Source organism: Accipiter gentilis, chromosome 11 (genome assembly GCF_929443795.1).
Source record: "Accipiter gentilis chromosome 11, bAccGen1.1, whole genome shotgun sequence".
Lineage (NCBI taxonomy): Eukaryota > Metazoa > Chordata > Aves > Accipitriformes > Accipitridae > Astur > Astur gentilis.
Genome location: NC_064890.1, coordinates 34,022,261 through 34,039,311, shown reverse-complemented (window position 1 = coordinate 34,039,311; position 17,051 = coordinate 34,022,261). Strand labels below are relative to the sequence as shown.

The 17,051-nt window shown below is 41.8% G+C and overlaps 1 protein-coding gene across 1 annotated transcript in view; it reads left to right on the top strand.

The window, feature by feature from the left end:
• The window catches only part of NELL2 (neural EGFL like 2), a 154,204-nt gene that overhangs the window by 107,654 nt on the left and 29,499 nt on the right, over positions 1 to 17,051 (top strand). Inside the window, exons 14-15 of the mRNA XM_049814276.1 lie at positions 3,339 to 3,461; positions 5,703 to 5,798. Coding sequence (XP_049670233.1) covers positions 3,339 to 3,461; positions 5,703 to 5,798 — 219 coding nt within the window. The remainder of the gene's footprint in view (positions 1 to 3,338; positions 3,462 to 5,702; positions 5,799 to 17,051) is intronic.

Below are 17,051 nucleotides of genomic sequence, written 5' to 3'. Positions count from 1 at the left end.
AAGCTGTTTCCGATGGTCTCTTTAAATTGATGTGGATAGTGTACCATGTGCTGGAAGAGTGAATGTAGTAAGATGCTTTATGTACAGGATTTTGGGGGTTTTAGTTTAAGCATTTGTAATCAGTCCATAAAAGATCCAGTCCTGAAGTGTAGGCTGGCTGCTCTGTTAAGTGCCGCTGTAAGAAGGAATCTGAAGAAGTACTACGTTTAAGCGTGTTACTGAACCTTAGCTCAGATGATACAGAGCAACAAATCTAGATGAATTGTAAAACATCCTGAGTCTTTTTTTGCTCATTTTTTCCATTCCTGTTATTTTAAAAATCTCTGCTCTTTTAATTGAATCACAAAATTTCCTCTTACTCTGAAACATTTTCCTCTTAAAAAATGACATGTAAACTTTAATCCGAGAACCATTTATCATACTCATGAATTTTTCATGAGTCGCTAATATTTGATTTAAATAAAAATACACCTGAAATTTGAGCAGATAACCACAGAAGTGCTGGCTGTTTTGATATAGTTTGGATTATGTGCCAGACCCTCTTCCTGAAATGTTAGCAAGCATCCTCCGTGAACTTTCTTACAGGAGGATAAGAAACACCAACATTTCTTATGTAGAGTAGGAAACCAGGCATACTGTCTTTGAATCCAAGCCCCATTACTTAGCTGATGGAAAGTTAATTTTACTGATACTGTACACTTTAAGAAAAATCTGTCTTAAAAGACTCAGTAGTTTTTCTCAGCCCAGAGAGTAAATGTCAGGAAGGCACACTCAAGTGTGACAGCTGTCTTTTTCTATGAAGGACGTACATCTGTGCAAATGGCCTTCAGGGCCCTGGTACTGCAAGGCGTTATAAATAAGGTTAATGCCTTGTCGTACTGGAATACCAATAGCAAGTTTGCCTGGCATTGGGACCAGAGCACTTGCCCTGCCTGTGGGTGCCTTGATGGGCTTTCAGAGCTTCTCCGGCCACGCATGTAGAGCTATTCGTCTTAGCGTGACGGTCCGTGATCACCTGCTTTCCTCTAATATACTCTTACCCCTAGTAAAGAGCTGCCATACGTGCCAGGGATGCTTTTGCATTCCAAAGGCATGGGGTGGATGGCTACGCTTCCTCGTTGAGGATGATACTTAATTTGTCAAATTCAGTGATTTGAGCTGAGTTTACCAGTGTGATGTGGTGTTGTATAGACCTACCTCCTGAGATACCAGGATAATGGCTTTGCGAGATATTTTGGCCTGCTGAGTGCATAATGTTTCGCAGATTTCCATAGTTATTTTCCTGTTGTATGTTATACAGAACCTTTGAAAATGAGAAAAGAATATGCATTTAATAGTTCAATAGCATACCATATTTGAATAATATCATAATATTAACACAAACTAAGAAAGCCAGAATATTATTACAGTACAGATAACACTTTTTACATAATTTGCATAGTCATTACTTTATTTTTCTTTTATTTTATGGACTGATTTACCATAAATACTGTTTCAGCCAGCATGAGAGATTTCACTATGTTAGGAGGTCAGAGTCAAATTTTGTAACTGGATTTTATTGGGGCTGGATCATTTGGTGAACAATAACGATTTTAGTTATTCATGCTGAGAGCAAAGTAATTAAATCTCATGCTTCAGGGCAGAGGCCGGCAGCCCGTGCTCTGCTGCACCCAGCGAGGGACTCAGCGAGGGACTCAGCTCGGTAGGTGCTGGTGCCTCGGTGCTGAGGGTTGAGGAGAGCATCGTTGGTCATATGAGAGATACATAAGACCTTATTTAGAAGAGGGATGTTAGGTTAGTGTTATTAAACCCCAAACAAATAAATGCTCAACAACAACAACAAATTCCCCCCCCCCTCCAAATTGTAGTGTTTAAAATTGATTAGGTACATTCTGGTGAATTTTTCCCCCCTTTTAAAGAAGTGCTTGCCATTACAAGAGGACAATTTACGTCTACTGATGGATTAGAGATGTGCCATTCTGCCAGTTTTATACCCCTACAGTTTATGGCCAGTATTGAAATAGCACGTGGAACATTTCCATAGTGATTTGCAAATGTTAAGAAACTAATTTTCCTGACAGCTCTGTGGGGTACGTGCAGACTTCAGATCTTTATATATAAAGGGGAAGATTCAGAGCGATGCGATGTACCCAAAACTGGGGAAGAAAGAGCACCCAATTCCAGATCTAAGACTTGTGTCAGATAGCCAGAACTGGCATAAGCTGCACTAATAAAATTTGCTAAAACCTGGGCAGAATGATGGCTATGAAAAACTCACATGCAGGTTAGTCCATGTGTGCTGATTGAAACTAGGTGCCTTTATGTTCCCCAAACAGTCAGTTTTCCTGAAATTAAAGTTTCAGGGGTCTGAAATGATTTGTGGATAGATGAATATTATTGATTTAAAGAAAATGCAAGGAGTATTTCCAGAAGATGGAAACATTTCATTTTGATGCCTACAGACTAAGATACTGCATTTTGAAAATGGTAGAGCATTTCATGTAGCATTTTGAAATGACACCTTAGAGCACCTTATTTTGAAATTGCATTTTCCATTTCTTAAAAATAACAAACTAAACCATTAAAATGTTCAGTAACCTAAACACCTACACAATAATTTTTTTGTTTGTTTCAAGATTAAACAGTGCATTGCAAGTTAACAGAAAATCATATTGTCCAGACTTTTCATTTATTCCCAAAAGGAGTGTTTCCCAGTATGTCTAAGTCTAGTCACCAGAATGAGGACTCTCATCCGTCACACTCCAGTGCAAGGACATGCCATGCCAAAAGTCCCTTTTACAGCAGGCAGACCTTTGTTTTTGGGTAATTTATTTCATGTAAATAAAGTGCTGCGTACGCACTGAAGGGAGGGAAAACGCGGGCTACGTTTTGAAGTCCTGCCTTCTGCTAACTGTATCTTTTGCAGTTTGGATCCTGTGTCTCGCACTATTAGTCAGCTTTCTGAAGGAAACCCTAGGAATCCCACATAAGATAAACCTGCATGAATAAATTATACAGTAGATCTAGCATATGGATTTTCAGTATGCTAGCCAGGTTTTTGGCAAATGTTTACGAGAACACTGTAGCCCACATAGAAAATGTAAGGATGGTGGCTCCCTGTTAATGAAAGTGGAATTATGTTGCAGCACAGTTCACACGTACTGGTATGTGCTAAAAATATACACCCTGGCTACCCCTCGGTTACGCGTTCACATAGCCCTATTGTCAGTAACTACTACTGTGTGTTTATCTCTTTTTAATGTGGAAACCTAGACTAAGATTTTATTTTGTTGTGCTTTAAAAATTGAGGACCATCCCATTCTTGTTTCCCTTTTCAGAGCACGACGAATGTATAACAAACCAGCACAACTGTGATGAAAACGCGCTCTGTTTCAACACCGTGGGTGGGCACAACTGTGTCTGCAAGCCGGGTTACACGGGAAATGGTACCATCTGCAAAGGTAAGCTGCTGAAAACCCCGGGGGTCGGCAGTCTTTGAACGGGATGAGATGATTTGTCATAGTTGATGAAAATCTGGTCACGTGCCTTGAAGGAGACAGACGAAATGCTAGGCTAGGCATTTAGGTCACCGACAAGAAGGTCTTCATAGGCAGGTATACACCGCCTTTGCATTTGGCAGGGTTCACAGGAATTTGAGGATGATGTGTGCGTAGGTAGTATGCTCTAAAATTTGAAGTAGTTATGTTTCGTTTCTGTGTCAAGTGAACAGTTTCTACACATGGTATGCCATTCAAGAAAGTCCACAGTTACCAACAAAGTTACAGCTGTGAAAACTTGTCAGATCTACATTGTCCGTGGTCAATCACTTGCTGTTTTGCTTGGATGAACTGAAGGTTGTTTGGTATGCTGTCTTTTTCTTGTAAATGAGAAAAGCGGTAGACATGCATGCACAAAACCTTTGCTACACATGAAGTGGTGCCTTGTTTTCTAAGATTCCTGTTCACGGATAAACATTAGAAGTTACACTTTTAGTCTGAGAAAGACGCTTTCCCAGAGATACACCGCTGCTTTTATTTCCATTGCATTTCACATCAGAGATGATACTTGGTACTTGGGCCCAAATCCTCGCAAGTCTTCAGGCTCCGAGTGTAGGATTTAGAGGATGCTTGAAAATAAAAGTAGTGTAGCTGTAGGGGAACTGGCTCAGATGTGAGAAGTGGTCCAGCTGCACCCATAGCATACCCAATGTTCCTTGGAATTGTGCCTCAGTCCTCTTGATCTGTTAGGTGTCAGGATCCAAGGGGCTTCATTTACCATTGGTAATATCCCATAGATACCTTCTGCTGCTGTGTATTAGCAAGGCTAAGCAACCCAGAATTTCTTTAATTGCGAAGCCTGATTAAGATCTTAGCACTAGCTGTCCCTTCACCTGAGTCACAGTATGATTTTTCTAAATATTTCACACATAAACAAGCATTTTGTAAAACACGGCAGTTAAGTCCGCTTTCAGTCAAGCACATGGGTAGAGGAGACATGTCAGCAAATACACCCTTTTATGCTGGGCTCCCTCCTCTGGGGAATGGGAAAAAGGTCTTAGCCCGAGGAGGTTCAAAGCCAGAGCCTGTCCTCTTGGGAGAGAGCTCTGTCTGCACAGCTCACTCCTGTGCTGTGCTTGGGAGTATTCCCCAATCCTTCTGCTGGAGGTGTGTCAGCTTACAAAGAAGTAATTGAGATTTCTTTGGGTCAAAGAAAAGGTGCATAAGCCTAGAGCACCACGTTCGGCTCTTCTGTTGCCTGAATAAGAGATCTGACATTTCAGAGGGCACCTGGCCCCACTGCGAAGGAAAAGTGCATCCCTCCCTCTCTCCCTCCCTCCCATTTCAATACCAAAAAGATGGTATGCAGGAGAAGGTACCGAGCCCGGGTATCGCCATCTGAGAAATGTACTTCCCTGCAGCCCTGGCTTGGATGCCCCGGAGCAAGTCCTTATGTTGGTGATAACCTCCATCTGCCTAGTTTCGCTTAGAGTTTCTTGTGACCAGAGCATTTCTGGTTCCATATTGCGGATGCAATCAGAGCAATTAACAGCTGCCGTGTTTTCTACCGGAGCTGGTCACATTTCTGTGTCCCCAGAAGGGACTCCTTAAAGCATACGCATATTCACAACTGGATCCGGAGAACGCTGCACCAAAATATGTACGCACGGCTTCTGAGGTTGCAGTGTGCCAAAGAACAAATCCCGGGACCGACTTCACACTGCAAATGCTAAAAGTTTTTAAGTCCTTCAGAATCCCTTGAGACAAAATTACTATCTTTATTGTTTCAACCTAATTGCTTAATCGAGGAATAAGGCAGCCAGACAGTTGAGCGTTCAGTTGTGCCTATTATGCCCAGGCCTTTTTTTGGGCAGCAGAGACCAGCACTGCCCTAGGAAGAGTCTGTTCCTAGGGAGGATGCTGCCGTTCGCTGCTTCCCAGTGCATGTGAAGGAGCACATATGTGACCTGTTGTCTTCAGATGATTTACTCTAATCTCCTTCTGTAGCTTGTCAGCCCAGCTGGCCAGTGAGGCAGGGGGGCTATAAACCATCTTTTCGTGCCCTCTGTCCTTAGGAGAAGGCAGTTTCTGCGCTCTGTGCCGCAGGGACCGCGGTCCGTGTCAGCCTGCCGGCAGCCCGTGGCCACCTGCGTGGCTGTTGCGCGTAGTTCTGTTACCCATATATTGTGATTTTGTATTTTGCAGCATTTTGCAAAGACGGGTGTAGGAACGGAGGAGCCTGTATTGCTTCCAATGTGTGTGCCTGCCCACAAGGCTTCACCGGGCCCAGCTGTGAAACTGGTAAGATTATAACTGCATTTGCGATGAAGGTAATCCAAGGACAATGTTTGGGGTAATCCAAGAATAAAGGATTATTTAAGTGTGTGCCCTGAAAGAGGAAGCTGCTACTAAAAAGTTACTCACTTTTCTTATATGCCTCCCAAGAGAATATATTACAGCAGTTCTAATTAGAAGCACGTGGACTGCAAAAATGAGAACATGAATTAAGACATCTCGGGTTTTGATGTTTCATAATTAATAAGATTATTACAGACTTGCTTTTTACCTCAAATGGCCTTTGGTATCTCCTATAAATCACAGATAATCTGACATCTAGAAGTAAATTCCAATAATTGATTACTTCTGTGCTGTAAATGTGTGACTGGTTCGGTAGCCCACCTTCCCTTGCAACCGTATTTGAAGACTTCTCATTAACTCAGCTTTCTTTACTCGGTATTAAGGCAGGTTTCAGTGTTCCTACTGCTTTTACCTCCTCTCGCAGGCAGGCCTTTCTCTTCCTGCTACCCCTGAGGATGGCAGTACCACAAAGCCTTGTTTTAGAACTTTGTTTTTTAAGTCTTGGATCTAGTCAAATTATATTGCCCAGCAGAGGATGTAGAATGTTAATACTTAGCATTTCAAATGCCTGTAAATAATTTCTCAAAGTTCAAATGAATAGTTTCAGCACCTTTATTTATTGCTGCAGAATTTTTAAATGCATTCTAACCGTACATGCCTCCAGGAGGTAAAGGGAGAAAGCTCGCTTAGATTAATTGGCTTCAGTATGCCTAATAAAAGGGCAGTCTGCCACCTATGATTGACTATTGTTGCTGTTCTATATTGCCTTCAATAAATCTTCCAAACAGAGGAAAGGAGGTCATTTGAGCAAGTATTGCTTTCATCTGACTTGTAAACATGTCCAGTTTAATGAAAAACACAGACTGATCTGAATTCTATATTATCTGGTCCATTTGAGAGGTGAGAAATGCGATTGTTTTCATTCTTCTGTATTTGAGCGGATATTACCAGAGTGCTCAAGACGGATGCTGTGTGAAAAGCAGTATCCTGATTGTTCATCTGTTTCTAGAAAAATGGCAAAAGAGCAAGTTTTCGAGTGATCCTCACTGTTTCACAGACTGCAAATAATGTGGTGCAGGATGCCAAGGCCTCTTCAATGTAACACTGTTGGTTTTTTTGCTTGGAACAAATTGTGTGCTAAGATAATGCGCAAGTACTAATACAGTTACTTTGTTTTAGTAATATTTGTCTTATATGCTCCTTGCAGCATCCTGCTGTTATCAACTAAATATAACATGTATAGTTCCAAGGCCCACATCCAGCTTTTCCAGGCTTATGCTCCTATCCGAAGTGTGTAGACTAGAAGCATTATTTGGTTTAGTCTCCCTGTATAGTCAATATTAATAGCCACTATCAAAGAATGATCTTGCTGGTTTTTCTGAATTGCCCCTGGAAGTCCTGTCTCTGCTCCCTTCTTTAGAGGAGACCCCAGGGACCTTCTGTTCCCAGTTCAGAAAGTTCGGGCACTGAAGTTAGCTTAAGTGCATTCAGCCCCAAATGTCCTTTGAAAGCAGCCGGACCGCTGGCCTAACTGCCCATCCTTCCTGCCCTTCAGGAAACATATAGGAGGGCAGGCAGAGACTTGGATGAGGCGTGGTGCCTCTCTGAATATCTGATCACAATATTTAAGGTAAGGTTAGTACGGTAGTGACCTGGTATCTCATAGCTAGTGATACTGTTGGTATGATTTGGAGCCAGTTTGCCAGCCCCAAACCAGTTTTGTAGGTCAGCTTTGCAAGGAGAAGGCCCTCCGTCCTGGTGGACCTCCACTGGACATCATATTTTTTCTTGCTGTTGAAATAAGTAATGCTAGAGATCAGCCACAGGGGTACAGGTCCGGTCACCTCATTTGGATATTAATGTGCAAGAGTAGGATTGTAATCTACTTGCACATGGCTTTGAAACACACAGTCTGAAATACTGGCAGAGTGGCAAGTGGAAGAGCTATCCTGTCGATGAAGAGCAAAAGCTGGTTTGTTCTGAGACTGCTTTGTCAGAAAAATGGTGCTGTATACAGCCATAAAAAAAGCCCTGAGCTTCAGACACCACCTATTCACTTGCTGTGAACACAACAGTTTCCTGAAGATACTTCTCGGTAGGCTTGAAGTGATTCAAGACATTCGTACTACAAATAATTTATGCTGGAAGCTTCCCTTTTTGAACAGTCACTTTGTCTACAAAGGTGATGTAATCTTTTCTAGGCAGACATCTTTAGTTGTGATCACGTACAAGGAAGGAGGAGGATTGATGTAAAGATGCCAAACCTATTTTTAAATCGCATGTTACTTATTTCTGTTTATGCTACGTATATTTAAAAACTGCTTATTGAAGAATCTTGGCATTTTTAACTTAAAATAAAACATACAGTTATATAGAAATTGTCAGCAGCTGTCAAACTTATGAATTAATTAACAGGAGATTGAATCCACACCCCAGCAATAACCTAGAAAATACAATCACCAGTTTTTACTGTTTCTTTCTGTAAAAGGTAGTTTAATTGCTCTGTTTAAATAATTTCTCAGTATCATAGAAAGGATGAGGTTGGAAGGGACCTCTGGAGATCATCTTGTCTAATCCCCCTGCTCAGAGCAGGATCAAATAGAGCTGGTTTCTCAGGACTGAGCCCAGCTGGATTTAGAGTGTTTTCAGGGTTGGGAGACTCTACAAGCTCTCTGGGCAACCAATTCCAGTGTTCAATCACCCTCACAGTAAAAAAAAAAATTCTTTTCATTATGTTCAAATGCAATTTCCCACTCCCCCTAGTCCCTTTCCTAGGCATGACTGAGAAGTGTCTGGCTTCCCCCAACACCATACACATTGATAAGGTTCTCCTCAGCCTTTTCATTTCCAGGCTGAACATCTTGGCTTTATCAGCCTCTCCTCGTATAACAGATGCTCTTGTCCCTTAATCATCGTCGCAGCACTGTGCTGGATTTGCTCCATGTCTCTCATGTACTCTCAGCGCTGGACCCAGCATCCCAGATGTGATCTCAACAGCATGAAATGGAGGGGGAGGATCACCTCCCTTGACTTTGCTGGCAATGTTCTTCCTAACACAGCCCTTCTTTGCTGCAAGGGCACATTGCTGGCTCATGTTCAACTTGGTGTCCACCAGGAACTCCAGATCCTTTTCTGCAAAGCTGCTTTCCCACTGGCCGGTCCCCAGCCTGTACTGGTGCCTGGAGTTGTCCCTTAATGGCTATAGGACTTGGCATTTCCCTCTGAACTTGATGACATTCTTGTCGGCCCATTTTTCCAGCCTGCTGAGGTCCCGCTGAATGGCAACACAACTACCTGGTGTAGCAACCCTTCCTCCAAATTTTGCATCATCTGCAAACGTGCTGAGGGTGCACTCTGCCTTATTGTCCAGATGTTAAACAGTACTGGCCCAGTACCCGGTATTTACCTAGGCGTGCACCACTGAGTGACTAGGCTCCAGCTGGACATTGTACGGCGGATCACAGCCCTGTGAGCCCAGCCGTTCAGCAAGTTTTCAATCCACCTCACTGGCCATTTATTGAGGCTGCACTTGTTGGCTTGTCTGAGGATGTTATGAGAGCATCAAAAGCCTTACTAAAGTCAAGTAAACAATATCCGCTCCTCTCCTTCCATTCACCAACCTAGTCATCTTATTTTAGAAGGCTATCAGACTCATCAGGCATGATTTCCTCTTCATAAATCAATGCTGACTATTCCCAGTCACCTTCTTGTCCTTAATACATTTGGAAGTGGTATCCACGAGGATACCATCAGCTTCCCAGGGATGGAGGTGAGACTGACTGATCTGGAGTTTCCTGGATCCTTGCCCTTCTCAAAGATAGGAGGGACATCTTCTTTCTTCCAGTTCTCAGGAGCTTCTCTCAGTCATCATGACCTTTCAAAGATAATTGAGGTTGGCCTCGAGACGACATCAGCCAGCTCCCTCAGCACTCCTGGGTGCATCCCATCAGGTTTGATCGACCTGTGTTTTTTCCAATTTATTTAGATATTGATCCTCCTCCACCAAGGGTACGTTTTTCTTGCTCCAGACTTTCCCGCTGGTCTTGGTGACCCGTGACTCCTGAAGGCAAATCTTACCAGTAAAGACCAAGGCGAAGAAGTCGCTGAGTACCTCACTGTTTTTCCTGTCCTTTCCAAAACCCATCCCTGCACACTCAGTGACTCTATATTCCTCCCAAAGCCTGAGAGGGATGATGCTGCCCATGGTTAGGTCCTGCCTATGGAGCCAGGCTCATAGGCATGACCGAGAACAAGAATAAACCAGAGCTGAAATAGCTGGGATTGTTGGTGTCCAGAGCATCCCCCTAAATTTTTGATGAGGCCGTCTACTGTGTGGCAAAGACCTGGCCTGTTTCCTCGGTGCCCGTGTTGGTTGGGGAGGTGTACTGTTCCACGTGATGGGACTAAACAGGTCCTCCAAGCCTTCCAGAGGAGCGGAGAGGAGCGGAGGCCGTGACTGATGGGGCACCGCTGAGTAGGAAGCAGACAGCCTGCTTCTGATGGGAGAGGTCGGGAGGCTTCTGATAAAATTATCCTGAGATTGAAACATGGTTTCAGGGCAAACCCATTCACCCAGAACTCAAAGCGGCTTTCCCAGTTCTGGTGGATTAGCACCAGAAGCTCGCTTGTGTTTATGGGCACAGCTGTAACTCTTTTCACCCGTCAGCTGCCATCAAAAAGCTGTGTTGGGTTCCTAAACTCAATGCAGCTTTTGCAAAGAGAATTGAAGCCCTGTGTAATTAAGCACGGTAATGGGTTTCATAAAATTTTTTGCTTCCAAATGGGTGCTTCTGGGGTGTCAGTAGGTGCCACGTCTCTCTCAAAAATTTAAGGAGAATCAACTACTACTGCTTGTCAGGTATTCCCATGAGAAGAGGTGTTCGCTCTGGAGTGCCTTGCAGTTAACAGAGCTGTTGCAACACCTTAGAATGATCTGTTGGAAGCCTTTTAGCTTAATCATGGCTCCGTGCCCTGTGGAAACAAATCAGTGGAATGAGGAAGCAGATGTAAGAATCATGTGCAGATATATTAACCTTCAGCACCTTTTCTTTAGTTGGTAATAGGACATAACAATGAGACGTGGGAGAATTCTTATTTCTCTTCCCAAAGGACGTGGGTTGAGGCATTGTTAATGTTGGGGATGCATTCGTTGGCTTAGGGAGGTGGGGTTTATGTGCTAAAAGATTTTCAAGTCTTAGAAGGCACGGTAGTAGTTAACCCAGTAGAGCAGCCTTCTGCAGTGTAGAGAGCTGAGACTACTAAGGGAATCTAAAATTATTTGTGCCTGCTAAAGTCTTTCAAAATACCTGATTTAATACTGTCTTGTTTGATTGCAAAATTATGAATTCTTCAATGGGCATTTTTAAATGCTATCTTAAATTGTGTTTGAAAAGTGTTTTATTTTAGAATCCAACAGAGGATGAGTTTGTTAGATCTGCTTGATGTTACTGTAACTCCCCTTTAATTTGATGACAGAGCTTTAAGAGTGGATTTGTTCTACTATATATGCATATCTGCTAGTGCGTGTATACAAGATTACTGCATTTTTACTGCTTGTCAGCTTCTTTTTTGAGTTCCCACACTCATTTTGTGCTTTGAGTATTCCCCTGGACCACTTTTAATTATGCATGAGATCAAATAGCAGAGTTTCGCTACTAGTAGTGTTTTTGATGTAGTTTTTGTTAACAGGTTGGCTGGAAGTATATGGATTTTTATGGGTGGTTGGCTGTAACTTGCATTTCTTGATAATGAACTTTCCTTGGATATCATGGGAATCGCGTCCACCTGTTATTAAACAATCCATGGCAAACTGCTGAAAATAAATGGGCACGCAAAGCTGTTAACATTGAAAGGAACTGTTGAGAAAAAAATTAACTTACAGATTCTACATTCATTCAGCCATACATTATTACTAACAGTTGGCTTAATTAAATGTGTAACTGAATTTATGAAAAAAATGGTGGGCATCAGGTATGTGAGATCACCCTCTCTTATCTGATCTCTTACCAGAAATAGCCAAATCCAAGGAAAATATATTATTTGGCTCTTCTCTGTATTTTCTTCCTTTTTTTTTTTTTTCCATGTATGGAAAGCTCAAACAAAAATAGCGTAAATGTTGTGAGTACTTCATGGAGAAGGAAAAAAAAAAAATGTTGCTAAAACAAATTTTTGCAACTTTGTGCTTAACATTTGTAGCTCAAAATACTGAAATACAACTTAGGCAATTGATTTGGGTAAATAATTGTTATGGACCAGATCTCTTTAGAGTTTTGTGCCACTTTCTCTATAAGCTAAATAATTAACATGCGTGACTGTTACTCTCTTCAGCAAATCCAAATTAATTTGTTCATGCGCACTGACCATAATAATAGCAGGCTTCAGATTATTGAAGACTATTATTATTCTTGTTCCAAAGGAAGCTTGTGAAAATCTTTTAATTCCGATACCCCAGTTATTAGGAAAATAATTTTACTCGTATTGGAATAGAAGGCTTTGTCAAAGTAGCCAGAAAGCTTGTTAACTTTGCTGATTTTGCAAAAATGAGGTATTTTAGTACTTCTAGCATCACAAGAGAACTGTTTCCATTTAAGCCCTTGATCCCTTGTGTTCCACTAAAACAACCACTATCAGCTTGTGGCCAGGTAGGCTCTGAAGCTAAAGCTGTGACACAAATGGCATTTGAAGCCCACAGAGCATTGAACCAATTCTGTAAGAACCGGAATTACTTTTGGCAGAATTCTTAAAAATTCTTGGCCCCAGTCTAATGAAAACTCTCTGTAAGCTATGAAGGTATCACAGTCAAAACTTTCCCAACAACTCAGGAATCTGCCATTTGCTCAGTTTTATTTTGACAATGAAGATTTAAATTACTGATAGTCGGGTTGGGATTTACAACAACAATACCAAAAGGCTTAAATTTGTGGGGCAAGTATGCAAGGCCCTGCACAAACCTAGAGTAAGCGCAGTGACCTTCAACAGTTCATAGTCTCATCAGGGGAAGCCGGTTGTGAGCTGCAATAAATGAGCATAACATACAAACTCCTTGAGCAGGAAGCATATTAGGGTTAATCATTTCATTCTCTGAAATCCTTAAGGGATTGCTGGGCTTTTTAATAAAGGAGGAAACAAAAGAAGGGAGCAAGAGGAAAGTAGAGCAAACAGAAAGGCAGCGCAGGCATGGACTATCCAGAGCGATAGCTGTAGGAAGAAGGGATGCCTCCCATAGTTCATTAGTTTTCATAGCCCACCTGGCTGGCTTGGATCCTGGTGTCCTGAGAATTCAGGCTTTCGTTTTTGGGGAGGCTTCCAAGTTTGAGACTTAGAGGTTAGAGGATAGTTTTGGCAGGGAATGTTTTAATTACATTAAAGGGCTGACTTCAATTCAGAGAAATAAGAAAATGTTGAGTTAATCTATAGAGCCTGGATGAAAATTTTACAAACAACTAGCACTTGCACATTATTTGCAGTGTAAAACATTTTAATAGATCCCAGTGTGCAGTAGGAATTCATCATATTCTGAAAGTCAGACCTTTTGGAGTCACTCAAGCCTGGCATTTCAATGTCAGTAATTTTCAAAGTTCATAGACTGTTCAAAACTTTTCCCTTGGTGCAAGCAAAAAATAAAGTCACCCAGAACAAAACCCAAAGAAGCTAAATCGTGGCTTGCAAGCGGTTGAGATCTGCCTTGCGTGCTGGGAGCCAGGTCCCTGTGCGAGCCGGAGCCCCGGCTGTCGGAGGAGGTGGACGAGGGGAGATGCTGGAGCTGACGTGCCCCGCTCGTTGCTGGACTTTGCTGCCCTAGCCTTGGGGGACCGCTGCCGTTTCTCCTCCTTGAGTCCTTCCAAGGGCTCTCCGTTTCCTTGGCAAGTCTCCTGGCTTCCTGCCCTACGGAAATTTGGGTACGTGGCATGTTGCATTGGTAAGTTTGGCCTTTCCAGCCATAGTGGAGACACAGCATTCTCAGTATCCTGTTTCAACTGGTTTAACTTAAACTTTTAACAGTAAGTAACTAACTGTACTTTCTATTCTCAGGAGCTGAATCTCTGAAATGCACTTTTGAATTACCGCATGCACCTGCATTTAATTAATATTTTCTGTGGTTTCCATTTCAGCAGAAAGAGATGGGACCCAGCTGCTAAAAATAATGTAATGATTTTGCTGAGGATGCTGAAACATCTTGCTTTATAACTTGCATCTTTGCTATAAAAAGTCACTACCCAGCTTGCACAGGCTGGGTAATGAGTGGTCTGCGTTGCAGTCTTAGCCTTCTCAAAGGCAGCTATTTTGCATGTCGGTTACTGATTTCAGAGGCAGGAACAGCATTGTTTGAGCTAGCCTTGGTTTATTGAGGTAATGCATATAACTAGTGTGTTTAGTGATGCCGCATCTTACTCTGCATTATTCCGTTTTACTGTAGGAAAAGCAGATAATAGAATCATGGGCAAACTTACGGGAAACACCCTATAACATCAACTTCTATATCTTCTTCAAACATAACAGCTAATTCTAGTAATACGTCACTATGATAATTTTCAATAAATTGATACAGGACCCTAATTATGAATTTTGAAATACATAATTTGTGTTTTGCAGTCCTATTACTGAACTACAGTTATGCAATGTGAAACAATCATCTTCACGTAGAATTTTTTTGGTGACTTGAGGAGAAGTTAGCAGGAAATGACTATATGAGTTATTTCCTTACAAAGCCATAACAGTATATCAGTCATCTAATTGACAACATTTCTGCTCTTCTTGTGGTTGCAAAATTTTTCAGTGTTTTCAAAATATAAGGTGACTTTTGAGATTTCAACAAGCACTAGTAAGGAGTAGGCTAAAATTGACACAGTAATTTGCATGGTCAGCTTAATGTAATTTTCCTGTTGCCCAGGGTGAAAGCTGTTAAATTTTACCTTGTGCGCTACTGTAGGCAAATAGTGCCTAAAAGCAATGATTCAAATACTGAACTGTGCCCCAGGGAATGAGGTAATCCAGTACCTTGGTGGTGTCCCCAAGTCCTTTCAGGACTTGGAAAGTGTATCCATTCTGGTTTTGTTTTGGTTTGGGTTTTTTTTCCTTCTTTTGGTTTGACTTGACTTCAAATAAATAACTTTTGAGAACAGTAATTCTAAGAATTTGGACCTGCGCACTGCTTACGTGCTTCTGTATTGTTTTGTTTGGTTAATACAGTTTGCTGATGTACTGCTTAGGGCACAATATATTGTATCTACTTCTGACTGATGATTAATAGGGAGAAATATCCTCAGTAATAGAGGGTGACTGTTCCTGCATTCTTGATAATATGCTTTACATAAAATCATGAGGTTAGGAGCCATCATCTTCACAGTTCTGTTCTGGTCAGGAGCTTTGTTCATATGATACATCTGGCCAAACAGAGGAGGAAAAGACAGCAAACAAATTACAGCCATGATATTTTCAGCTCCCCAAGACTGTGTGGGGCAAGGGAGGATTTTTTGTGTACCTCACAGCTTTAAGTTTTATGGGTGTTACTGAAAAGCTGGTACTGAAAGTCCTGCAGAGTTCTGCTGATGAAATGGTTTATTTTCCTTAGTTATGGTCTTCTGTAGGCAGCCAGGGGTATTTTATTAAAAGTATAGAGTATTATCTTTTTTTGAACCATCTTCCAGTAATTCAAAACCAGCGATTATTTTGTCTTTGGGTTTGTTTTTTTTTGCCATACTCCTCATCTGTTTTGGTTTCTAGACAAACCTGATAAAAACAACTGTTTTCCTAACTGATTTCCTTCTCATGCTTTCATTTCACTGAACCTGAGCCTTGTACTCAACTGATAGAAATTGATACAGTTCTCCTGGCATACACACCTGTGTGCTTTTAATGAGCTGCCTTTGCATATGATCCAGTTTCTCTTGTTGCTTTCTATTAAGGAATAATAATAAGTTGTAATGAGTCATTCTAAAATTTCCATTTGTGCTGATGCAAAAATGACTCTGCCTTTGATGGTCAAGACCATTTTGGTATCTCTGACCAACCCTAAGGAAAACAAGGACTATGAGACATGCTGTTGTAATGCTCACTCTTTAATATATTTCTGAAGTCAGGCCTTGGGTGGGCAGGAATCCTATTAAGTTAGAGTCTAGCTGAAGGAACTATAACAACATGCAATGTGTTCATAGCTTTATTCATAAATCATCTGCCTCCCCCACAACTAATTAGTATTCTAAGTGAATAGCTGCCCAGTCCAACATGCGTAAAAATAAAACAAGTTGCTACTAATGCTTGTACCTTTAGAAGTCATAGGCGTACCATGGTTTGAAAAAAGTCAAGATAGGGTTGATTTCAAAAGAGGCTTTCCCCCCAGAAGGATCTCAAGCGTGATGCATATTTCTAAGCTATTTAAATGAGTTAATGAAAAATATGTTGACTTTGCCTAAGTCTAAAGTCACTACAAAGCATTTGATATATTGCATCTAGAGAGGCAAATACTGCAATCTCCACTTTTTTTAATTGGGCTTCAGTTGCTCTTATGAACATAGGCAGACAGACAAGAGCAAACACTGGCAGAAGCTAAGCAGAGGCAAAGGTTTTAACTCTCTCCTGACTGTACCTCTGTTTTAACTGGCATCTCCTTTAATGCTGAAGTCCCACAGAGGCAGGGGAGAGAGCAGCATGTGGAATGCGTGATGCGGTATCAGCTTTGCTCCCAGGGATTGTAGGTGGCAAAGGGCATGTCCCTCACTCTGTCTAAAACAAGTCTGCTTAAGCAAAGAGGTGAAGGTTGAAGGAAGGGGACAATTCATCCAGACGTGGGATGAAAGCTCATGGATGGTTGCATTCTGCGTGAGGAACAACCCGGATTTGATGGGGATCTCAAGCAGTTGGGAAAGCGGTAAACTCCAAACCCTATGTAGAGACTGAGCAATAATCTGGTAGGAATTAAGTTACAAATGCAGGTTGTCCAGGCTGCCATCACATCTGTGGTGGGTTGACCCTGGCTGGATGCCAGGTGCCCACCAAAGCCGCTCTATCACTCCTACTCCTCAGATGGACAGGGGAGAGAAATGATAATAAAGGGCTTATGGGTCAAGATAAGGACAGGGAGAGATCACTCAACCAATTACCATCATGGGCAAAACAGACTCGACTTCGGGAAAATTAACTTAATTTATTGCCAATCAACCAGAGTAGGATAATGAGAAATAAAACCAAATCTTAAAA